The sequence below is a fragment of the Anopheles coustani genome, chromosome 2 (assembly GCF_943734705.1).
Source record: "Anopheles coustani chromosome 2, idAnoCousDA_361_x.2, whole genome shotgun sequence".
Classification (NCBI taxonomy): Eukaryota; Metazoa; Arthropoda; class Insecta; order Diptera; family Culicidae; genus Anopheles; species Anopheles coustani.
In genome coordinates this window covers 25,946,001-25,970,916 of record NC_071289.1, presented here as the reverse complement: position 1 = coordinate 25,970,916, position 24,916 = coordinate 25,946,001, and the positions used below count along the sequence as shown (strand labels likewise).

The following is a 24,916-nucleotide window of genomic DNA, read 5'->3' as shown; positions in this document are numbered from 1 at the left end:
TCTGCTCGCCGAAGGGTGCGAATGCACAAGAATCTCATTGGGTCTGCAGATAAACCACTCTAACGTAGCTAGTTTCTTAAATGTTATAATTTACAGAAAAAAGCAATTTCAAGTCGTCGGTGCAACTTGTTGGTGCGATTCCGTAATCCGGGTTTATTGACCGTTTATGCCATCCTTCGATTATAGTTTTGGACTACCAAGCCTACACTGTTCTTCCGCTCGGCTAGGGGCACTCAAAATTGTTTTTGGACTCATTGAGGGTTTATTAGACTTTTCCCTTCCGGTAGGTCCGTTTTCGGTTAAGGTTCAAATAAACGCGACCTACTGTACCGGAGCTTATTTTCTAAGCGGTGTACGATCACGTCTATCCCAAATTTTACATCAGGTTGCTTTAACACGTTGACTGCCATGGCTATCATTTTTGATAGCCAGTGATGTTTCTTGGGGGGCCATGGCTATCATTTTTGATAGCCACCTACCATGATTTTTGAAATGACAACTCTTACCTACAAATCCTTTGGTAGTTACATAGTTTCATCTCCTGTCTAGCTTAATTTGTGGTTGGTTTTAAAATAACTGTGGTATGAAAAAAGTTACAACCTGTTTTAGTAGAAGGTTTTTGTTTATTGAATCACATGTGAATCGCACACTACAGCGCGACGTCCCGTTTCAAAAGTAGACCAGTTTCGGCAGAACAATCGCGCAAGCCAAGCGCGACAGAAGTAGGGGAGTATATGGAAATATGTATCACATTCGGGCGCAAACTCGGCGAAATTTTTTATTGAATTTTGACGTAGTAATGCATGTTATTTGTTTAGCTATATATTTTATGTACCCTGAGTGAGTTTGGCGCTTCTACATTTGAAATTCACAGTTAAAACAATCTAAAACAAACATCGACGATATTTTGCCCCACCGTGGGAGGTATATATTTCTCCGTCATCTCCTAATTGTTGTAGAGCAGTATGTTTACGTTTCGGTACCCGAAAAAAATTTGGTAAAAATATCAATTAAAACTGAGTTTCATAACTGAATTACATTTGTTACGGCTAAAAATAAGTAGTACATCGAAAAATCCAATGTTTCGAGGAGAATATTGCTCGTTTTGTTCGCGTTTGTGTTTCGGTTTGTTTACGTTTTGTCCAGGTGTCGGATTGTTTACTGTTTCTACACCATGCAATGTCTAGCGCGATTTGTGTGACACTTTTTTTGTATGGAGTTTGGCCGCCTGTCAGGCGATGTCGCGTTTCGTGACGGGACGTCGCGCTGTAGTGTGGATCCCGAGTAAGTCAGTTATCAAACTCCGTTTTAATTGATATTTTTACCAAAGTTTTTTCGGGTGCCGAAACGTAAACAAACTGCTCTTCAACAAGTAGGAGATGATGTGGAAATATATACATCCTACGGCGGGCCAAAATATCGTCGTTGTCTGTTTAAGTTTGTTTTCTCAGTGAATTTCAAATGTAGAAGCGCCAAACTCACTCAGTGTGCGTAAAATACGTAGCTAAACAAATAACATGCATTACTACTCAAAATTCAATATAAAAATTTAGCCGAGTTTGAGCGTAACGCGACGTCGCCTGACCAAGCAACCGCAACAGCGACCTGAAAAGAAAACCTAGCGCGATTCGCGTATTTATTATATTTGGAACCGTTCGCGTCGAAATAAATAATCGTTGAAATCAGAACAACAGTTAGTTACACACTTAGGCCAGCTCCGAAATCTTTATGAGTAAAGTAAAGAAAAAGCAATATTCAGTTACACGCAAAAGCAATCAAAATTCCTGTTCAAGCCATTTGTCCACGAATATTGATACTGTACCAATAAAAGCGAGTTTTTAAACTCCATTTTCTTTTCAACCAAACCTTTGTCATACGTGCAACTTCGCTTGAGATAAAAACCATTTGTTGCGTGACTTATCCGCAAAATTAAATGTACAAAAAACTAAAATTACACGGTAATCGCGGAGGAGATAAATATTTCCTAAGAAAAGAACCAAACATTTGGCGTAAAATACATGAAAATTTACAGCTTGATTCGACCAGATAAATTCAATATAAGTCCGTGCTGAGGTTGTTCTGAAACAATCTTTAGCATTTTTTGCCCTACACAAAGAGAACAAAATACATAAAAATAAATACGTGAAAACTATATCTAAGAATTCGGCTAATTGTTATCTTCTTCTTTTTCTAGGCGTAACGACCTCTTGGTCATGCCCGCCCGTTAAGGACTTACGAGACTTGTTTCCTTGTTGTACGTGGATAGTCAGTCCTCTCGTACGCCCTGGATTGGTATAGATTTGCTTTACATTTCATGCTTCTTTACAACAAGTGAATAACTGTTGGAATAAAGCAACTCAGTACCGTAGCTGTCGCTACGATGAGTGATAACGAAGTTTATGTTTCTCTAACGTGACCCTGCAAAAAAAAAAAAAGATACAGATAACAGATTTCTCAAACCTTGACAAATGTGTCATTTCATACATATTTTTATACAGCCTGCCGCAATCCTCGCACTTCAGAGCAGTCAATGAATGTTCCTTCAGATGTTTTTTGTACCCGTCCCAAGATTTCAGTTTCCTTTTGCATGTTGTACACTCATACAGATCGCTTTTAACGTGTTTGTTTGTCTGAAAAAAAAACAATTAATAAAATGTTTGTCTTTTCAAACAGCCATGTATCAGTACCATATGATATGTGTAGCTGCCTTCATTGACAAATCCCTTTCCGCATATTGAACAGGTTAAAATTATTTTCCTCTCATGCCATGTATTAATATGTGGTTTAAGGTGGTATGGTTCCGCAAACTTTTTCGGACAGAATGGACATGCAATCGTTTTTTCACCGCCGTGAGCGCCATCTAAATGGCGTTTCATTCTATCGACGATAGCTCCGCAAAGATGACATAATACATGATGACGCCGTAAAGACAAAGCTGAATCACTACTAGTGGCATGCACTGGACAGGTAGTAATTAAATGACGCGTGCCAGAACGTTTTCTATTGCATTCAGTGTAAAGCGAAGTTATAGAATCATCCGAGTCATTGGGATCTAGGACTATTCTTTTTCTTCTTGACCAGTTCGTGGAAGATTCTTTATTACGACTGATGCATGTGCAATCCGTTTTTGAATTTTCTCTGCGAACGTCAGTGGCACATTCTGCACTTTTCTCTATTTTGGTTCCGATCATCGACTCAGCGTCCAAGGATTGTTGCATATCTGCATCCTTCGAGGGTTTGTGAGTAGTTTCATCGAATAGAGAAGGCATAGAATAATCGGAATCATTCCCATCTAATTTTCCGGAATGTCCGTCGGTATCGGACCCGTGTCTTGATTGTTCGTAGGTATAGGTTTTTCCGTGTTCATAATTCGATTGGTTTTCGTCATGGAAAAGAGTATTTTTGTCGTCTGATACAGGCTGCCCCAAATGCGAAGAAGAATCATCGGATTCCGAATCGTCCAATGTTATTACATCATGTTCACTCTTCACTTCGTCTTTTGGAGCAGCACGTGCTATTGTTATATTGTGCGTAGTGCTTCTATCATCTAGACACATAAGCCTTTTAAAAATCGAATCATTACGCAAACAAGTGAGCCGGAAATTCTTTGATTCGTTGATTGATGTACAACACTCATAGCAAACTGCAATGTCTGCATCTTTGGCCATCTGTAAAGAATAATGAATTATTTTCAATTTTCTAAGACACAAACAACCGAACGAGAAACAAAAAACAGCTCACCTCAATGCCGGTGAAATGCCGGACATCTTCGAAGTCGAATGCCGTATTTAATGCTTCCGAAAAAGATAAAAGATCATCTGAACACAGACAAAAGCGGCACTTTTCTCGTAATTGAATAGTCTTAGCAGTCATTCCAATAACGTTTACTATAGTTTCAAAACCAGTTTAGTTGACAAAACTACATCTAAAGTACTTTATTATAGGAAGATTTTCAGGAAACCTCAACAAATCGTGAAGCAGACTACTTACTGCCGAAGTGCTTACACTTGTTTACCAACAATCTACAAATGTCAAAGATCGACAAAAGCGATAATAAGCTGCGTATACACAACCGTCGAACTGAACGAAAGAAATTCGAGCAGTTTTTCGTTCATTTTCGAAGTATTCGTTATCTGCTCGCCGAAGGGTGCGAATGCACAAGAATCTCAATGGGTCTGCGGATAGCAAGCAAGATTCTTAAATAGTCTAATAGAAAAAAATAATTAATGTAAATTGAATAGAAAAAAGTAATTACAAATCCTCGCCCAGTTAAATCCTCGAAGTCATGATGGGATCTCAACGGTTTTTCGACGCGAGTATCAAAATCTTACACAGCAGCAGGAGTTGCTTATTATAAAGCAACGTCTATCCTAAACTCTATATATCAGGTTGTTTTAACTAACATTTCAACGCCAACCGGACGGTTTAACGGTACTTGGTCAAAGTAATCAATCCTAGTCTCTTCTGTGCTTGGCTCAACTTTGCAAAGGTAAAAAAACGTTTTTTAGACAGAAAAACGATTCATGCTGTGCTATGGCGCTTATCAGTTTTTTTCATATTGGATTCCCTAGTACAGGGAATTCCCCAGGCAAACAGATTATCAGCTGTAGCGGCCTCATTCAAACTGCCCATCAACATCTCATACGGAGACGCACGGATTGCAGTGATCGAACCCAACCTTCAGTCTATCAGTGTTCATCTCCGCAAAGTGATCGTTTTCTAGAGAAAGATGTCTTGCGCAACGATTCGGTGCGTCGTTTTACTTCTCGCACTGGCAACCCTCCTACCCGTGGGGCAATCGCAGCTGCGCACCAGAAAGCCAGCCGCGCATCGATGCACCTTATCGGTGGACGAGTTCGATTCCCTACTGGCGCTTCTCGATGACATCGAGCAAGAGCCGACGGACGAATCGGATGAGACCGAAGAGACGGTCGAACCGCAGCCGGACCAGACAGCCCAATGCACACGGGAGCTGAACCGGCTGCGCAATTCGATCCGACGGTTGCAGCGAACCTACCATCAGCTGAAGGACACCAAGGTGATCGTGAACCTGCAGGAGTTTGAACTACGAAAGAATCGGTACGAGCAGCGGAAGCGGGATCTGCAGGCCAAGCTGAGTGGGCTGGAGTCGCAGTTGAGCTCTCAGAGTCGGTCACAGATTAGCGAGCTGAAGCAGAAGATTAAGGAGCTGGAGAAACAGTTGAACGCCAGTATAAGCGAGCTGGAGCAGCAGCGGAATCAGAATGCCGCTCACTTCATCAACCTGGTGGCTACGCAAATCGATGGGGGAAAACTAGCGATGGCTAGCAAAAATTTCCTGAATCTCATGGCGTACACCAACGATCCGTACGGTGAAATTATGAAGCGCGTGAGAAGCTCGTGGCATATGATGACGTTCCTGGCGAGCGTCGACTTCAAGCACCAACCGGTCGCTGGGTACGAGGCGCTGGTGGACACCATGATCGAACGCGGAACGCTGCGTGGTTACGAGGCCATCGAGCTACTTAAGCACATACAAGCCCTCGTCCTCGCCCGAGACGGTCAGCAGCAGAGCCGGGTCATTGAGCTGATGAAAAAGTTCCGCATGAACGCCCAGTAGCCCGAGATCTTCATGTGAATAGCACATTTCGGAAAATATTTAAGCTTAAGAGTTCTACTACGAGAAATGAAAACTACTGCTGCGCTACAATTTCTTACTCCACTCAGTGTTTGTTATTTGTTTCGTAAAAAACACACACATCCACACATTTCGCTCTACACGATCAAGCACTAGAACATTACTGCAAAATCCAAACGATCCCGATAAGGGTTATCACCTTTTAACACGCTACCCCCGCCGTTACTGTTGTCTTTCTCAATGTATTTCGCATATGTTTTCTTTTTTTTTTTTTTAAATAAACTTCCTTTCTATCTTTCGTAGCTTCACTTTTATGTTTGTTATTTTTTCTTCTTTTACATTTCCTTGATACATTCTCTTGCAAGTGATGTTTACAGCCACTCAGTATCCATTCACTCTGGTTTTGCCTGCTTGCCGCGTCTCTGATCAGCGGAGGTTATCTTATGTATATTTCATTGTTCGTGCTTTGTTTCTCACATAAGGTTTGAAGTTCTTTTGCAGGTTCGTTGGTGAAGGGATGGATCTTTTGTTTCTTTTTATGTTGTGTTACTTATGGTTCTTTATTTTCTTGTTGCACACGTGTCTTTCTTTATCTGTTTTGTGCCTTCTATCGCAATTTTCTCTTAATATAACCGCATTCGCTAAACAAACTGCAAGATGATATGCTGCGATTCATATTTATATCTTGATTTTGTCTTTTTCTAACAATTGTTGTTGTTGGACGCTTGTTCATTACTGTTCCGCTGGCTGCACGTTGTGTCATTAGATTAGAAGTCCAACGACACCGTAGGATGAAAGTGTACAGAATCTGTTGCTATGGAAACTTGCACTTTGAGCGCTGGAAATCTAATGTTTTTGGCTCAAACCAGATTTATCTGAGGCTGTTGTTGCTTGGGTTACTACAATGTTTTTAGCATTTATAAAAAAGCAAAGATACTAAACTAAGAGAAATTGATGCTTTACTCAAACGACGTTAGGCGCAGTTTATTCGCGTAAATCTTATTGCAGGGCAAGGGAATGTGTAGTAATTTACCTATTGCATACGAAAACGTCCCAAAAAAGTGGGATGTTTTTTCCGAACAGTTATGGGCCTGTTGAATTCCAAACGCAGAACCGCATTCTGCACGTAAAAGGTAATACTGAAAGAACGAAGCTTTGAATAGCAGTTGAGAGCTTACTGTTTAATTCATACCATTTCAATTCGATTAAGTTCGATGTTTTAGGGATTGAAAAAACATTGTGCTACTTGATGGTTCGTTTTTATCTTTTTGTTTCCTATAACAAGCGGGACGAAATGAACGAAGCTTTAATCCTACTGAATAAGGCAAAGGAAAATTTAAAAACAGCTTATCGCTTTCTTGCTGGTCGGGTTGTTAAGTTTTCGGTTTTTCTGCAAACGAATCCTTTTCTTAGCTTTAAGACGATGGTAGAAAGGTTGGTTCATCTCTTACAATTACGCTCTCGTTCGTCTAACGTAACCTTCCTCGCGGATCATATGACTTAATTAAACTAGCATTAAATAATAGAAGCGTTTAAAACAATAATGTTGCCACGCACAGGATAGTAAGGCATAAAATAACGACATGTGGATAGCACGAAGAAACTTTTCGCTTGCACAAATGTAGCCTAAGGTTTAATTAAATTGCACACCATCACCCTTAAGAATTGATAAAGTGTAAAGGATAAAAAAAACGCAACGCAACGCAACGCAACTGCTAGCGAGGAGAGAAAATAAAATTATCTATGCAGCAAAGGTTACTTGTTTTACCCGCGGAAATGTTCCATTTTGCTTTTCTCCCCGACACTTACGTATAAAACTCTAAGCTAAAGCACAAACCATCATAAAAAGCGAGCCAGCGAGCGATCGTAACGCGATTTAAAATTATTCAATTCTGCGCGAGCGTTTACCGTACCGGTCAACTTATCCTAGCTAAGGACTATAGTAGAGTTAAAAACGTAACGTAATAGTAAAATAGGGAGATATTTCCCGCTTGTATTTGCCCCGCCGTTTCGTATTGAATCAAGACGGACGCTGGTAGCACGACGGATCGTTTGCAGTGGGGCATTTGTTTTGTTTCATATTTTCGCATCGACTTGATATGACGGATTTATTTTTCCATCTCTAGTGCGACGTTGAGAGTGCTAACGTTCATTGCGTTCATCAAACCCCTGTTTATGTTTTTTGTTTAAAAATTTAATAAAGCGATAGAAACAAGAACCTTACTGTACTTGCTCGATTTTGCTGTAAAAACTTATGGAAGAACCAAATGAACAGCAACTAACAAGTTCAAGTCGCGAGAATATCAGAGTTCAGAGTTGAGTGTTTGTCTGTAGAATTTTGTGCATTTTCCATTAACCCTAATCCCACAATACCTAGGAAGGTCCTTTGCGACTATTGCAACGACGGTCGGTTGTGTTGTGCGCCACTTTGTGTGTCTTGCTCTCTGATTGTTGCCATTCTTTACCGTCGTCTCTAGGAGACAACCGTTAATATCCATTTTTAACATGCTATCGGTTCCATCTATTAGATTCCATTTTGCACACATTAGTTGTAATCGCCTGTAGCTGAACAAACCTACTTTTTATCGCTTCTTCTAACACCTCATCTACCACTGTGTGGTTGAGCTGTCTTTTATTTCTCTTATTTGAAAAACTCAAGAAATTGTGGTCGTTCAGTTGTGTATAGTTTACGACTATTTCAAGTATTTTTTTTTTGCACTACAAATAGATGATATTGGGTTTCTTTCGCAATTCATGCTCTGTGTCCTATTTATTCGTCTTAATCGCCTACGACGTCCGTGTGATCCTGGATTCTTTCCTTGTCCTACACTTTTTCCTAGTTCTTTTCGATATATGTATATATTTACAACTGCGTGGATCTTATACTGTCCCTTTTCCACACTGAATTACTTACATAACCGGGAGCTTACCCGAGTCTATCAATATCTTTTCTCATTCCTCCACCTTATCGATTCCAACGTCTGCTAATGCTTATCCCATCTTCGTGCTTGTTTCGTTTTTTGCGTTTCTAAATGCAACTGGTCCTGTTTCTCGTTTAGTACTGACTTTTTTTTCCTGACATCTGTAGTACTCAAATGTGTATTCTCATTTTGTCTGAAGAAGGAAACAAAGTTGACTATCATCATTTGAAATAAAAAAACATAACATTTCTTTAACCACAAGGGAATATAGGAAGTCCTAGAAAACGTTGATGTTAAGGAAGATGAGTAGGAACGGGTCAAAAGAATTGAGAGAACTGAGTTCTTTGAACTTTCTTTGAACATCTTAAAAAGCTTTCCTTCAGTATGATATGCCCGTGATTTTTTTTTTTTTGATGCCACTGATACTAAAACACAACAGTTAATGCTGACCCATAACCAACAATTTAAAATCATCCTAGAAACATTCTCAAACAGAATGAGAGCCAAATTATTTAATTTTTCCGAACAACATATCTCAGTAAAGACGAACTAGCATGTCTTTTTAGTTTATGCGAAAACATCTCAATCATTGAAGAAATACTATTGTATTTTTCGCTAATATACAGTCTGCATCCAGTACAAATAATTCTGCCCGAATTAGTTAGATTGTGCTGTGCGTCTAGCAGAAATATTATTTGCAAATGGTTTTGTGCAACGAGTACAACCAAAAATAGACAATAAACATAAGAGGTTGCACTCGTTGAAGTAAGCAAAATATGAGAATGATTTGAGCATCCATGATCCCTCACGCAAAATGTCGTTAAAATGATTTCTCAATGGCCTAAGGCTAGAACTGATCATAAAAGGAAAACAGGGTAAACCAAAACAGGTGAGCTATTAACATTCCTTCATATACAAGTGAACGAGCTGTCTCTGACGGATGTGCTAAACATAATATGCAAATCTAACACAATTAAACCCAGGACCAGGGTAAGGCTCTACGTTACCAAGACGGATAACACTACACCCTCATTTTCTCTATCGATACTTTCTCTCTAGTACCCGTGCTGCACCAGGAACACTGATACAAATGGCAAGACGAGTTCGAGTTCGTCGCATCTTTCGTTACATTTTCTACAAGTCACCACCGGGGTTCCGGCTCACGGAAGTGTACCGGTACCGTGGCCCGTGTGCCAACGATTGATAGTTGCATGATTGTTGCTATCACTACCGCTTTTGCTAACGCTACTAGTGCTCCCGTTCGCGCTTCTGTGGCGTTCGATGGACCCGGCGAGAAGGTGCTGACCAGCGTGGCGGCCAGTCCCGGCCTCGGTGGCAGATCGAACACGGAACAGCGCGTCTTATCTGTCCTCGGCGATGCGGTTTTCGTTGTGGGCTTGCCACTTGAACTTGGACTGCATCAGCCACTGCTGGCCCTCGGAGAAAGTGCACGGACGCAACAGTGGCGTCGATGGGTCCTCACGCGTCGGGCGAGTCAGGCAGTTGCCACTGTTGACGTGCTTGATAGTCTTTTCCTGCAAATAAGCAAAACGGGACGTGGGACGGGTTGAGGATTAATATAAGTCATTTTGCATAGCACATCTAGCCAAATGCATACCTCTTCATCGTATATCCACTCCTGGTTGCCACCCATGCCGTGGCACCGGACCAGATTCACCGGGCCGAGCGCGTTCGACGCATCGAGACAGTTGTCGTCCGACATGATCTGGTGGCGTTTCGTGTACGCAAACACCTGGTTTCCGCCGAGCCCGTGGCAGTAGCTGCTGCCGATTTTTTCGTTCGACTTTCGGCCCATCGTGTCGAGGCAGTTTGTAGACGCCACGTTACGAATCTAGAAGAGAAAACAATGGGAAGAATAAGAAAATGGCAAAAATGGAGAAAATTTTATAAAGCGCGAGATGAAAAAGCATAGAAAAATAAATTAAAAAGAATTTTCAAAAACTACCTAAACATAAACCGGTAGAACCAGCAAAGACTGTAAACTTTAAAGAGGATAGCGTTACAGAACACTTTTAAAAATAACTTTACAGGATGACATCAATTAAAAATTGATAAAAGAACACTTTTTCGACATCAGTTTTTTCAGGCGAATATGTTGCACTAATCCTCTTCTTTTTAATTATCAATCTGATTGATAATAACGATGCCATTATCAACGCGGCTTGTCAAAATTCCATACAAAATGTAAACAAGAACTCTTTTATCTTCTACATCAAACCGTTGCAGAGATGGCACTAAGGAAGAACGAAATTTATCTAGGCTTATGCACTGGATAACTTAGTATTAAATAAGAAAAGGAACTTATTTACTACAATCATGATTTTTACGAAGTTATACAAAAAACACGATTCGTGGCACTTTGGACGAAAAAAATAATCCAAGAAAATATTATTTGAATATGGTCTTAACAAATATGATTTCATTGGAAATAATTTTAAAAGAATGCATATATCCTCTACTCTCTACATATTGCAAAAAAAACGGAACACAAACAAATGCGACGCTAAACTGTGTGCCAAGGGACCACCTTAATGTGACAGCCAAAACTTACCTCCCCGAGGAAGTAGTAGTCCAGGGGCATCTGACTTTCCGGATAGATGTTTTCCAGGTACCAGCGGAAGCTCTTGCATTTTAGCCGCTCCCGAAGGGCCCGCCGTTCGCTCACGTCTCCGGCCGATGCCTTGCGAGCGCCTGTTCGTTTGTAACGCACCGAACCGATAGGGTGAGGAATAAAAGAGGAGTTAGCTTCACTTAACTTCACCTTCAACCAGAGTCGAGGATTGGATGTTAGCTAAAACGGAGCTAGCGTGTTTAGGTAGTTTATACATGAATGGGATTGGGGAGCGATGGATGCTACAGTAGAACGTACGTACAAGGTTTTGGGGACGGGGATATACGAAAGGATGAACAGTAGAAAAGCATACTATGGACATGTAATAGAAAATATTCACGGGATTGGTTGTGGGAAACGGGGTGCAAAATCGAGTAAACGTGAATGCGTAGGGATCCTATGGACACATCAAACGGACGGCAGACAGTACAAAAGGGAGACAAAACGGATGTGAAAAATGGGAGCAACAAATATACACAAAAACTATGCACATATGCTGAAGCACACAGGAAGAACGGTGAACAGCAAGAGATCAACAAGTATAATGGCAATAAAACTGTCCCTCACAGAGACCGTCCGAACAATGGTGAATGGCGACTTATTCACTAAAGCGCGGATCTTTGTGTATGGTACAGCCTAATTTAATATTGTGTTGCTGTACATTCTATCGTAAATCATAAAGAAAGAGAGAGAGAAACAACTTTGCCCTGTAACCAATTGTAGAAAAGGAATTCGCGAGTACCAACGGAAGAAATAAATAAAATATTGTGCACAATAACCCGCTCGAATGCCGCCTCGATGTGGGTTTGTTGATTGGGTTTTGCAAGTACATTTCATGTGCATTGAAATCTTTATAGGTCATGAAGCGAATAGAATTTGTTTTCCTGCTACGAATCGGCAAAGACCACTAAATTGTATGTTTCGAAGTATATGACTTTAGACAGAAACTATTCAGCTTATGTATCCTTTTCGTTGCAGGTGCCCTTTTCAAACATACTTATGATTCAAAATGTTTGAATTTCTCTGTAAAGTATAACGCTAAAAATAATATTATCTTCATTATTTTATCTTTTAAAAACGAAAGAACATTATGCAGCACAGAGCTGTAGTAATATTTATATTGATAATAATTGTCCGTTAAGTTTTTCTATAAATTGTTGAGATATTTAAACTTTGAAGCAATTAGACAATGCTAGTTATGAAATGGCATAGTCCAGTCCTTATTCTAAATTTGAAATAAATATTCTGTTTTGGAAATTCCAACGGTTCATCGAAATTATATTTAGCTCCAAATTATCTTTTACAAGAATGATTAAATAACTTATGTACAACAACTTCATTCTTCTTTAATACACCGAAACCAGCCTTTAAGTTCTCTCAATACTTAATATTGCTGATCAATGGATTGTAGATCAACCCATTTGTGAATGGGTTGGTTTTCCCGCAAAGCACTCAATTGGCCACCGCCGTCATGAATAAAAACAATTACAATGATGCCGCACACAAATACGCTGTTCACTAGAACGGAATGAATATTTGATCGGTCTGAGGTTCGATGGTTTCGCCACCAGACAGAAGTGTCGACAGAGGATGGAGAATGTAACCATTTTATCTTTCACTGTGCGAAGTGAGTCCCTCATTCACTTTTCATCAGCTTCATCTTTTTCGTATTCAAAGTCGCTGGGCAAAACAAGAGAGCTTATGATTCCGAAATAAAGTATCCCTAAACCGTCCCTCCAAAATAAGGATTTTGGGGTTTCCCTCTACACCCACCCACAACAATGGCAAAAAGGGGAACGCATCTAAACTCAAAGCTTTGAGAACCAAAACCACAACTCCGATGCTTCTTCTTCAACGATTACGATACTTTTCCCTTCCCCCGATGGGAACGATAAAATGGCAAAGTAAATAAATTATTCACGGTTTGTGTCCTGTAACACCTTCAATGGTGCACGACAGCGGTGCGTCCTGTGTTGCCGCTCAATCAAATACAATTTGGCTTCAAAATCCAATTACGTTGAAGGGCCATCGACTGATGCCGAATGGATCGAACCATTGTGAAACCCTCGGCGTGGGTTTAGCCGTGAGAGCATGTCCTTAAAAAAAAGGAATGGTTAGGCGAAATATTGAAAGCTCCTTAACCTAACAGACGAAGAAAAAATAACGTTGCCAGCGCCAAGTGATTGTTAACAGAGCATCTAGAAGAAACTGTACGACAGTTTCTGAATTCGGTCTCCTTTTCCTGCCTTCCGACTGGTGAACGATCTTTATGGGTGTACCACCAAAACCACCGACTGCTGTCGGTGTATTAACGGGATTTAGGTGAATTCATTGTCGTTCGGTATTAGTTTCTGAGCCGGGGTACAAATGCAAGAAAAGCTCGGTCGAAGCACACCATGACACGCCATGAAACACCAGGCGCCTCCATTAGGTGGAGAAATTATTGCTATCTCAATTTTCATCCCACAGTTCGGGGTGGACGAAAGGAAAGATAATGCTCTCGACTGCCGCTTATTTGTCAATCACTGGCGAGGTTGTTATTTTCGTTTAATTTTTAACTACCCTCTTGTGTTTTGTTTTTTCCTAAAGCGAAAATCCATGATACCCGGATTCTAATTTTAGCGCTGATGACATATTTTTTTGAATTGTTCATTTATTCTACCTAGAATATCCTTCCTGATCGGTTTAATTGAATCAATTTAATAAAACTGCAAGAAAGTAACCGCCATCAATTAAGTTGACGTTTTCTTTCCTCTTAAAATAAACCTAAATGCCTTCCCGTTATATTCTCTGCTTGGTGTCAACGATAACAATAGGATATCCAAACTAACCGCCACACTTTAATTAGCAAATTAAACTGATTGAACAACGCTATCCGGTAACAAAACCACCTTCAGTAAATACTTATCCATTGTGGAACGTGTCAGCTTAATGGAATCAACAATATTACACCGAAACGGTATTGTCAAGCTGTCCACTGAGCTGGTGGCACACACACACGGACGCACATGTTGGACAAAAAACCGTCGCAATAATTTTCACTTGCCCGGCCATGTTACACTCAATGATTTCGACGTGTCCGAGTTGATCTGATTGACATATTAATCTTCCAACGGCGACACGCGACAGAACTCATCAGTTAGCGATAATATTCCCCCATGCCGACTGTCTGTCTCCGTTGACATCTGTCGACATTTTAGCATTTTTTTGTAGGTCCTTTTTTGCAACTTGTGATTGGCGAAACCTCCCGGATTTCGCCGCTTGAGTGTGAAATTTGCCAGAACTAGGCCTACGGATTGCGAAATCCTGTTAGTTTTTATTTTATTTCAAACGACATTTGATTGCAACGTGTTTTCCCCGCGCCATACCCATGCCAGCGGGGGGATTCCTAGCCGCCCGACGTACAATCCAGATAGCGCCGCATTCCCTGAGCTTTCGCCGGGCCAGAGGGTTCCGTTTCTGTCCCGTGTTCCTTTTTCCTATCTGCCCGTTTTTACGTTCCATACGCTCCATACACGGCGGTGACATTCTGTCATCGAATCGTAACAGGTTTCTTTTTTTAACGAGATTTCCTCCTCCACACCGGCACCACCGACGATTTCCACACAAACACACCGGCGAGGAGAAAATTGGCCAAATACCAGTGGCAACTCGTCGCTTTTTGTCTGGGAAATCGGTGCAGCAGCACACTATCCGCCATTGCGGGTCGCTTGAGATGGAAGGGCTTTTCGGGCATCGGGAAAGCCCCCTCTTGGACACAAACTGTTTGTCGATTCGTGATGTTGCTGAGCTTGTTTTCATTTTACTGCCTACGGATGTTTGTTGTTTTTCTTTTTTTTTGCTTTGCTTTCAAATGTTTTCGTCAATTCTACCAATTCCATGCCGCTTTTCGCTGGCCGCACATACCGTACATGCGAATGGCAATGGTATGAAAGCGTGCCCCCTAGAGCAATCCCTCTCGTCAATGTCCTCTGGGGAGGAAAGCTTGAAAAGCCGTCCTTGGTTCATCGCCGACAAGGAGAGCGAGAGGGAAAAAGTACACTCGAGAGATGCGTTTGGAATGGGCGAGGAGGGCGAAAAGGATAACGAAGACTGCCAACATTGAACACGTTTGCACTTTCGATGTGCCTGTTTAAATATACACACAGAGTGACACTGGCCCCTTCCCCGTGTTCGCCTTTTCAACTCTACACTTCCTCCACTTGCGCGCCGTCTTTGTGTAGGTGCATTCTTTACATACCCAACTGCTTCTGCTTCCTCGAGTGCAAAAGTCAATTAGTGCCACCAGATGCACCTAGGAGAAACCCGGGGGTGGTCCCGCTTTTATACACACTACCGGCACCACCGCCAGGATGATCTCAGGGATTACCGGGCTCCGTGTGGACCTAGGACGGAACCCTTCTCCATTCGCCAGCAGCAACGCGCAGCACAACACGAACATGAAAATTTCAACGAATGCTTTACACCTCACGTGCAGCTATTTATGCTTTGCCAGTCTCACCGGTTCGTCCCCCGGTCGAGTGAAAACGAAAAACGGCAGCACACTATTGCCGGCTGCGGTTCCACCGCACAAAGGTTACAAAAAGTGAACACAAGGTAGTGCAACCGGAAGCTCCCGGTCCGGTGTACAAACAACTAAACAACCGAACGGAACCGGGCGGTGGCGGTCGGTGTGCGGTGAACTGTACGTTCTAAATAAATTCTATTTGGACACAAAATCGGTCGTGTAAGGTGGGCGATGCTGACCAGTTCCCCTTTTTGGTGCGCAGAAAAACACGTAAACCAGGCTCTGGTTTGGAGCTTAATAATTCAGATAAAAGTCCCTTTCAGCGAGGAGATATTAGCATTTTGAGTGCTTTGGTTTATTTAAAGTTCGACAATTGAAAATCCTTTAAATAGCAGACAAGTTGTCCCTCACACTCGAAACAGGGCAACCGTTTACTTCGGTTATTACAGTTACAGTTTGGTCATCTCTTATCAATCAGAGATTATACATATCCCGTACAAGTTTGGGAAAATGCAATCAATCCACATACTCTATGAGCAATTGAACCAAATGTGCCATTATTTTTAAGAGTTTCATATATATTGTGTTAGATTGTATTCTATTTTTCGTAACATGGAAAAAAGCCTACAAATATAAAATCGAAGATTGAAAACATACTTAAAATAAGTTAATTGCTCATTCATGTTTAGCAAGTACATTTCTATCTGAAAATCTAGAAAAATGAATACAAAGAACCGTTTCGTTTCCTAACTTATTTGGTTATGAAAAGAAAATGTAGCTGATAAAATATAGATACAATATTATATATGAACCTCTAAATATATACACATAATACTACAAATAAGAGTTTACATACAACAACTACCAAATAACATGCAAAAACAAATACAAATAGGTTGTGCGGGAAAACGGTGATGCAATTGTGCTACAGGAATACTTTGCAGGTCAAAATTGAGTATCTGAAACGCAAACGACAGCGAACAAAAAGCACACAAAAAACGTTCGTATAGCAAATAACAAATTCGTGCAAAACGTTGGTGCTGGAGGTGTAATCAAAACAACAAGGAAGCAAGCGGTTTGAGCGAAGTGGTGGTGGTAAAACAAAAACAACATTGATTGAAAAAGAAAGCAAACGAGGTTTGGTAACGATAAATAGAACCTGGGTTAATGTTGTAGTAAAATTCACTCCAACCATCGAGCCACACTTCAGCCAGCCGTGCATTGTTTTTGTTAACTATCTGCGAGGTACCGCCCGGGAACGAGTACGGCGTCGACTTCCGGAAGACGTGGCCCACGCGGGAGCAGGGGGCAATCTCTAGCGTGCCGCCACACATCCACACCTACGTAATGGGCCGACCCGATGGCGAACGATGATATGGAGGTTGCACCAAAACCAACATGGTGCAGCATTCCGGAGGCCACAGTGTTGATGTTGTTGTTGTTGGTGATGATGAATTCAGGTGGAGTCGCAGTGCGTTTTTTGTTTATTGAGATGCAGCGATGGAAATATGATGTCGGTGACCCGCGGTGGTGTTTTTTTTTTATTTGTTTTCCGTTCGGTTGACGGTACACAATATTTTCCATTTTCCGCCGGCAATTGATTGGACAGTCGGGCACCGCCGGGGGGGAACGTATGTTGTTATAACGCACCCAAAAAGGCGACACAATTGTACGGGATGGTTGTACGTATGTACGCCGATCGGATTATGTTGTTATAGCGTGTATTGGTTTGTGGTTTTATTTATGCGCGGGTTTTCGTTGTGGTTTTTGTTTTTGTTACGCGTGTTACACCCGATTGCGATTGTTTTGTGGCGCAAAGTAGCAAAGGATACGAATACGGTGTAAAAAATGCGATTTTGCGCCAGACGACAGGCGCAAGGTTAAAGGTGAAGCAACACCGGATTTATCGAAACAACACACACACAAACACACACAGAAGGAAGAAAAAAGAGGGGGAAGAGAAAAAGAGCGAAGATCCAATCGGTTAATAGGTTAGTCAGCTCTACTGGGGGAGGGTGAGGCGTAATCGATGCGATTGTGTCGGGTTTTTGCAAATGAGGCGGAAAATCCACCGACCATTTCATGAAGCCAACAGCAGCAGCACACGTTGAGCACCACCATTCCTTTGCACACGCAGCCGGGCGTTAGCTACTCGTTGTTGTTGCACGCACATTAGTCATTACAGGTACGCTTATCCTTTACGCAGGTTTAATTCTTTTGTTAGCTAAATTGTATCGCTCAACTAGAAGCGGAAGGCGTGTTAATACCGAGTACACACTGTGACTGTTAGGTTCTCATCAGTTCCATAACTAACTAACACTAAAACTTGCTTGTTAGATTTAGTTTAACTTAAAAATTTAAATAGAATATAAGAACAATCATCATTTGAACCTGGTTTAAATAAAAATGTTCCGATCTATTTTTTGTTCCCTCATAAATATACCGAAAAACTTCCTTAATTTATAGTGTATTGATTTTCCTATAAACTTTGAAATCAAAACTCCAGCAGAAGACAACTTTGATAATCATTTAAAAAATCGGTCAAGTACGAGAGAAATCACAAAATGGAGGAGCAATTAAAGAAATCGAATCAGGGAAGAGAGGGTATGAATGGGTGTTTGGGAATATGGCGAGAAAAGTTAATACTCTAAAGAGGGGCGGGGGACTAAATAAAACACAAAAATAATGCAAACCTGGGCTCATTTGATAGTAAAACTCTTTCCACTCGTCTAGCCACACCTCGGCGACGCGGGCTGCATTTTTCAGCACAATGTTCGCCACGCCACCGGGGAACGTGTACGGTGATTTATCGCGAAACACGTGGCCCACGTGGGAGCAGGGTGAAATCTCTAGGATGCCACCACATTGCCAAATCTGAATGGAAATAAATCAAGCACATTAAAATCTTGGACACGACGGGCGGGGCAGGTGGTACGGAATGGCGTGGAATTTGCTTTGTTGGTTGGGCTGTTGGGCTGAACTGTTTCTGCTGCAGATGCTCTCGGGTAAGAGTTCTTCCTAAAAGGTAAATGTTACCGACCGAGGGAGAAGGGGGGGTAAACAAAGCCGTGACACACTTACCCGGAACGACATTTCAAGATTTTCTCCACCCCAGATATCCATGCCCTCATCGTACGAGCCGATCTCGTAGAAATAGTCCCGATCGATCGAGAACAATCCACCGGCCATGGTTGGCGTTCGGAGTGGGGCCGTACGGTCCTGGTTTCGCCGTTGCATTTCCCGAGCCGGAACACGATACCTAAAATCGAACCGAAATAGTTGATGAACAACCAAAGGCCATTTATTAAAATGTAAACGGATGTTTACGGTGTTGGTGTAAGTTCCTTACCATCGGAAGTTCAGCTTCCAGTTAAATCCACCCCACGTCTGATCCGACGCCGTAACGTACTCGAACGTTTCGTCCGATATCACGTCGATGATCGGACAAACGACAGTCTTGCGGTCCAGCACGATGCGCGCCAACAGTGGCTCCAGCCAGCCCTCGGTGCACTCACAGTGCGCGTCCAGGAATGTGATCACTTGTCCCTGAGCGTCAAACGAGCACGATGAAAAAGGGTAAATCGAAACAAATTTAAAGCGGTTAAGTTTACACTCTACATTAATTCTGTGCTACTTGGATTCGAAATTGTGTCCCATCATCTGCCCTTCCTTCGCCAGGGAACGCGCCTTTTCTTATTGCCTTATCCATCCATTACCTTCACGTGCTTGGCACCGAGCAGTCTGGCCCGGATGAGACCGGATCGCTGGCCGGTCCGCAGGACGAACGTCGGCACCGGCAGCGTGCTGACGTACTGTTCCAGCTTGCGGCCCAAATGTTCCCGCTCGCTCGCGTCATCGACCAGGATGATTTCCTTCAGCAGTGGCCGCGGTGACCGATTTATCACACTCCATATCGTCCGCAGCAGCGTGCTCCAGGCTTCGTTGTGGAACACGATCACTATCGAGGTCGTTGGCAGCTTCGCTGGGTAGTGCTTCTTTTTGCAGCTGGAAAAAAAAGAGAGCAAGAGTCGTACGATGAAATGGTAGCAATTTGTTTACTCCAATTATTCCCCGGAATTTGGCAAAGTTTATCTGCTTTACGTCGTTGCCTTGTTTTTGTGCAACTAACCTAACCTTATTGTTAGATTGTTTATAGCTCTTTTCGCATTTGAATAAATCTACAGTTTGAGAACCATGCTTCAATTCGCAGCTGACTTAATTTAGACTTAAACAATTAATTGTAAAGTGAGTTTTAGCAAAATTAACTTATTTCACAGTCTTATCTTCTGTCCCTGCATTTTTTCTCCCTCTGCACAAACTCTAACATGTTCTTTCTTTCGTATTTTTCGTTTCTGTGGCTCATGTAAACTTAGATAAATAATGAAACGGTTCAATAGCCGTGTTTCTGGTGTTCCCGGCAATATATCTGCAAGTGATCATCGCAGAAAATCCCGGCTACGATAAATCTCTATGACCCAATTCAACACACAATCTTGCCCCTCCCGGGCTCATACGTGCATTGTCTCTCTGTGTTCGGTAACTAAAAACGATAAATAAACACGACGCTTCCGCAATCTACCGGTTCATGTTCTGCTCCGGCAAATTCCCCTTGGCGATGCATGTTCAAACGGTGCCTAAATCCAATAACTACCGGCAATATCCGGACAGAGGAGGGGGGAGCGCTGAGAAATTCGAAACGCGTTGCATAAGCGAGCAAAGGTGGTTCTTCTGCCCCCCAGAACGGCGGTAACACTGTGCCAACAAATCAAGGAATGGCACAAGGTGGCCACCTTTCGGGCCAAGGGTCAGCTAGGGGTAGGTTTCAAAGGGTTTGGGAGGATTTGCTGAAAAGACAACACGTTGCTGAAGGTTCAACCGCTGGACGTGACATGACCGGGGCAGTCGGTCAAACACTGGCCATCGCCAATGTTGCGGACATCGCCAGAAGACACATACCGACACAGCGATGGGAGGGTTAACATTCGTTCCAAGATGAAACACCGCCCGGGACGATTCACTGTCCGCACAGTTCCGCTAGACGGGTACACCGTGGTTGTGGAAGAATTCCTACGTGAGTACGTGCGAGTAGAGGCTTAAATTAAACATAGCTCTGTACCGAGAGCAAGCAACTTTTCAACGTTAGCACAGACGTAAGCAAAAAAGGTAAAAGCAACAACATGCAAAAGAATCTCACATGATACCCTCGGTAGCGATTCACAGTCCCCCGAATCTGTTGTGTTGGAGTAAACTTCGTTTGAGTGCACAACACTCGACTGACGACTCGCTTCGTCCACGGCTTCTTCTGACGTTCTAGCTTGACTTCGTTAAGTCAACTCTACCACGCGTTTGCCATCGCTTTTCCTAGCGCTTTCACTCCGTCATCCTTTTGGTCTAAACCGCCGGTTCCTTCGCACCGATCCTTCGGTCTCAACTGGAAAAGTTTATCGGAGTGCCACGACCGAAAAATCAAACTCGCCGAAATAAACCCCCACCAAACGACGAGTTCCGCCGGGAAGGAGGGATTCGTATCCGGAAGTTCTAACTCTCGGCGGCGTCAAATTGTCGTTGTCGCACGTCCCCTCTTCCGTTGCATACGGGTAGATCATCGTCATGTACGCATCCGTCACCTCCGGTTGTGTCCACCGTCGCCCGTTTTACGGAAGTAGAGTGCTAGAGAGTGGTGTGAATAATGGATAGGTTTTTAACCAGTTTGGGAAAATCCTCCCAAGTCGCAAAAACCCTCGGCGTGCGCAACAAACGGAGGCAATTGCTTCTGTACCCTGTGCTGTATGTGCATGTGCGCTAGTATGCCTATTTGTGCCGGGTTGACAACGGTCGGCATATGCGGGCGTGTATGTCAAATCCTGGGAATGGAGGTAAGCAAGATGGCGAATTTGTATTTAGCAACTAAATTGAAAATAAATGTTTCCGCATGTGAGAATTTAGTTGAAGCAAAGCGAATCTAGGTTATGGATCAATTGTTCTAATTAAAGAAAACTTTATTTTGAAAAAATAGAATCAAATGCATTAGAAAATAGTATCATGCCAAGATTAGATACACTTACAAAAGTAATATGTGAATTTACTGAAGACATTGCTATCAGAAAAAGAAAAAGTCTTTTAGAAGATGTACATTTCTTCAATTTCTTGATTAATCTACTACGACATAAAATAATCGTGAGAGACCTATTTTGTTTAAAATGGTCTTTGGTTCACCTACTACATAAAATGTCACAATTTCGCCACTTTTAAATTGTTTGAACAAGTTAAAAAGCGGATGATGCACAAGCAGCCGGTTGGCGCGGAGAAATAATCCCAATTTCTTTAATGCCCACCGAAACACGGCCACATCTTGCGGGTTCGATCGGTAAAAGTTTCCGCAAATCGCCCATTGCAGCCCAGACAATTACAAAGCACGTTCATAGATCTCGCAAGATTAATGAATAAAATCACCATCGAACCGGTTAATGGTGCACGAAATCAGCCCCGAGGTTATCCATTACATTGCGGCAGGGAAATTGTTCGGAGAGGAGCAAACAAAAGAGGAGAGAGAAGAAAAAAAAAACAGAATATTTCCAGCTTAAAGTAATTTCCGATGACAAATGAACGGCATTAAAGTAACTCCGGGGAGTTGATGGAGCGTTCGCAGAGCTGCCATTGTTTCTTTCTTTCTTTTTGTCTACAATGGGAAGCATACTTACTCGTGATGGCGCACATCGGTGAGGGATCGATTCAGCCAGATCATGTCACTGGCGAGGAGATTGAATTGATTTTCTTTGAACTTTTCCTTCATCAGCTCCTGCTGGCTGGACGGGATTTTCACCGGCTTACCTGTGTGGGGGGGAGGGAGGAGCAGAACAAATAAGAATAGATCGTTAGTAAAAAAACAGGAGGGAAAAATGCCAACACAGAATGAAAATCGACACTCTCGTAACGAATTGGAAAAGCGACAAACGGCGGGGCGGCACCGAGGTTAAAGGTAGGGAAAACTCTTGATTTAAATTAAGGTTATGTTTTCTTTCCTCACTCGTTCCGCCGGTGAGCGAAAGGTGCCGAAGCATGTTGTGTAGTACCTTTGGCCTTACCCTGCGATGGGGGTTTTTCCTTCCACTCCACTTTATTCTTTCAATCTTTCCCATGTAGCCACCAGCCCCAACTTTAGAACGTTTCCTTCGGTCCTTGGGGGAAGGAAAAGGCGGACAAACCACCAACTCTCCACCGGAGGAAGAGTGATTAATGACATTTTGGTACGATCGAATAAAACCAACGACGGTGGCTGCACAAGAACGAGGGCGCTAGAGGATAGGATTAATTTCTCCCGTTGTTGGCACCGATGTTCTTTCAATCGGTGGGAAAGTGAAGAAGGAAGAAAGGAAAATCCGTTGGTGGCTGGGGGAGAAAGGGGGGGGGACCGGTTTGTGGTAAATGTTGATTTTAGCTTCCGGAACAGCAAAGCAGCTTTGAGAAAAAAAGGGCAAAATGTGGAGAACAAAACCGTTCCGATCCTCGTAGCTGGTACACTGCACTGCATGTATTCTGATTTTATTCCAGAATTTTGGTTTTTCTTAGCTTCCTTTTTCCCGAAGTGCTGGCACGTTGGAAAAGCTCGACGAGACGAGATGAACCGTCAGAAAGGAAACGAAAGCAAAACGATTGGTTAGGACAGTGGTTCTCAATCAGTTTAAGTGTGTGCTCCCCTAGCATAACGCTTTGAAAAAATAGAATATTACAATATGAATAATTGAAAACTCTTTGTATTAATGCACAAAACTTTTTTGGAATAGAAATAAGAAAGAATCACAACAATCTAGGAGTGACGAATCAAAGGTAATTTTTTTGAAAATGTAACTATTCGACTCTGAGGACCAACCTACAGAATTGAAAAGTAATGATTTCCAAATTTTCTTCACAGATGACGTACACTTATCTATTTCTTAACAATTCAAACTTAGTCGTTTTGCAACACTTATGTAGAAATAAAATAAAAATATTCCACTAATCACTAAGAGCGGGACAATTTTTTTTTTTTTGCAAAAATGAAAAATGTACACTGTTGGCGAACGCTTTGAGAATCACTGATTTTCTGCATCTGCCAGGATGGTTTTGTTGCTCCAGAAAATCCCACGTCATGACGGGACGCCTTCACACGAGCTCGCCCGTTTTCCGCTACGGTGGAAAGAGGCGGTTATGTTCAAATGCTCACCGGAATCGTGTTAGTGATAAATTATCCTTTTAATCAATCTGCTGTCCTTCAAGCAACAGCAGTAAAAAAAAATTGTACAAAAGTGGTGATTTAATATTTTACGATCTGGACCTCTGGCGTAGATAAGCAGCAGAAGGGCATCTGACACGAATAACGAGACTAAGTATGTGTGGCAAATTGGTCCAGATAAAAAAAAAATTATATTGTTTTCAAACAATGTCGTTATTGTTTCCCACATCACATGATCTGTTTAGACATCTGCTTTTTCGTCATATTCGATTGGAAAATGATTCCATTTAATTGAATTCCTATGCTGATGGGAGAAATATTGTGCATGAGCCCGTAACCCAAAGTTTCTGAAGACGTTATTTCGTAGAACAAACCACCGGAATTTTGTGTACAAGCTGAAGGAATTCGTTGGATGTCTTCGGGCAAATTTCACCCTGTTTCGACTAAACAAGTTAGTCCATTGGCGATACACCTCTCCGTCGGTGAAGCTCGAAGTGCACAGCGTGTGAAAATTCATTATCTCTACTCCGACACCGGAATATGGGGGGCGGAAAGCGAGGCACGTTCGTTAATTCCCTAGCTTAAGACGACGAGGCGTATTTGCACGTAATCCTGGCAAATTTGCCAACGGCTTTGGAGGGTCGCGCTCGTGGCATATGTGGCAGGAAATCGGTAAAGGGACAGAGTCATGTTCCTCTTCCTTCACTTCACGCGCCATACGCTCATAAAATTATGATAACTTTATCACTTCACACGTAGCGTAATGCACGACGCTGGATGATGTTTCCCTGCAGGAATCCGGAGGCTCCCCGAACCAACCGGCTCCGTACCAAGAAACGCGGAACAACTCTTGACAAAGCGCATCTTAACGTGTTGCCTTCTACACATGAGGAGGGGGGTGTCCCTGGAGGATAATAAATTGAAAATATATGCTATTAAATAAACTTTGCGTTGAGTTGTATCGTAGAAGGTTCCCGGGTGATTAGGTTCTGGTTCACCCCGTCCGGTTCTTAGACGGGAATGTTAA

At 42.3% G+C, this 24,916-nt stretch overlaps 2 protein-coding genes across 4 annotated transcripts in view; both read right to left on the bottom strand.

The window, feature by feature from the left end:
* Positions 1-1,558: 1,558 nt before the first annotated feature.
* On the bottom strand, positions 1,559-4,029 carry LOC131263210 (zinc finger and BTB domain-containing protein 49-like). Of its 2 annotated transcripts, XR_009178244.1 has the most exons (5): positions 3,742-4,029; positions 2,688-3,668; positions 2,485-2,630; positions 2,237-2,418; positions 1,559-2,106 (listed from the first exon to the last, which is right to left on the bottom strand). XR_009178244.1 is itself a non-coding variant. In XM_058265377.1 (4 exons), exons 1-4 carry the CDS (start codon positions 3,871-3,873, stop codon positions 2,376-2,378), a joined length of 1,302 nt encoding a protein of 433 aa, XP_058121360.1. In that variant the 5' UTR covers positions 3,874-4,029; the 3' UTR covers positions 2,142-2,375. The 2 variants fall into 2 exon arrangements, 1 of the variants encoding a protein (XP_058121360.1); XM_058265377.1 differs by lacking the exon at positions 1,559-2,106 and having other exon boundaries at positions 2,142-2,418.
* A 4,859-nt stretch (positions 4,030-8,888) lies between these two features.
* LOC131266726 (polypeptide N-acetylgalactosaminyltransferase 5) overlaps positions 8,889-24,916 on the bottom strand; it is a 47,359-nt gene continuing 31,331 nt past the window's right edge. The window contains exons 3-10 of one of the 2 annotated variants that reach the window (XM_058269339.1): positions 22,379-22,508; positions 19,394-19,682; positions 19,027-19,223; positions 18,759-18,936; positions 18,371-18,551; positions 11,111-11,250; positions 10,157-10,390; positions 8,889-10,073 (exon numbers count right to left, since the gene is read on the bottom strand). In XM_058269339.1, the coding sequence (XP_058125322.1) occupies positions 9,900-10,073; positions 10,157-10,390; positions 11,111-11,250; positions 18,371-18,551; positions 18,759-18,936; positions 19,027-19,223; positions 19,394-19,682; positions 22,379-22,508 (1,523 nt within the window). In that variant the 3' untranslated portion in view covers positions 8,889-9,899. Of the gene's footprint in view, positions 10,074-10,156; positions 10,391-11,110; positions 11,251-16,836; positions 17,018-18,370; positions 18,552-18,758; positions 18,937-19,026; positions 19,224-19,393; positions 19,683-22,378; positions 22,509-24,916 lie in introns of both variants that reach the window. The other variant, XM_058269338.1, reaches the window with a different exon arrangement.

Excerpts from the sequence above, each read along its gene's own strand:
- LOC131263210 (XM_058265377.1), bottom strand. The coding sequence starts at position 3,873 with ATGACTGCTAAGACTATTCAATTACGAGAAAAGTGCCGCTTTTGTCTG. Across the intron at positions 3,669-3,741 it reads GGCATTTCACCGGCATTGAG|ATGGCCAAAGATGCAGACAT; the intron begins GTGAGCTGTTTT and ends TATTCTTTACAG. Across the intron at positions 2,419-2,484 it reads GGCAGGCTGTATAAAAATAT|GGTCACGTTAGAGAAACATA; the intron begins GTATGAAATGAC and ends TTTTTTTTGCAG.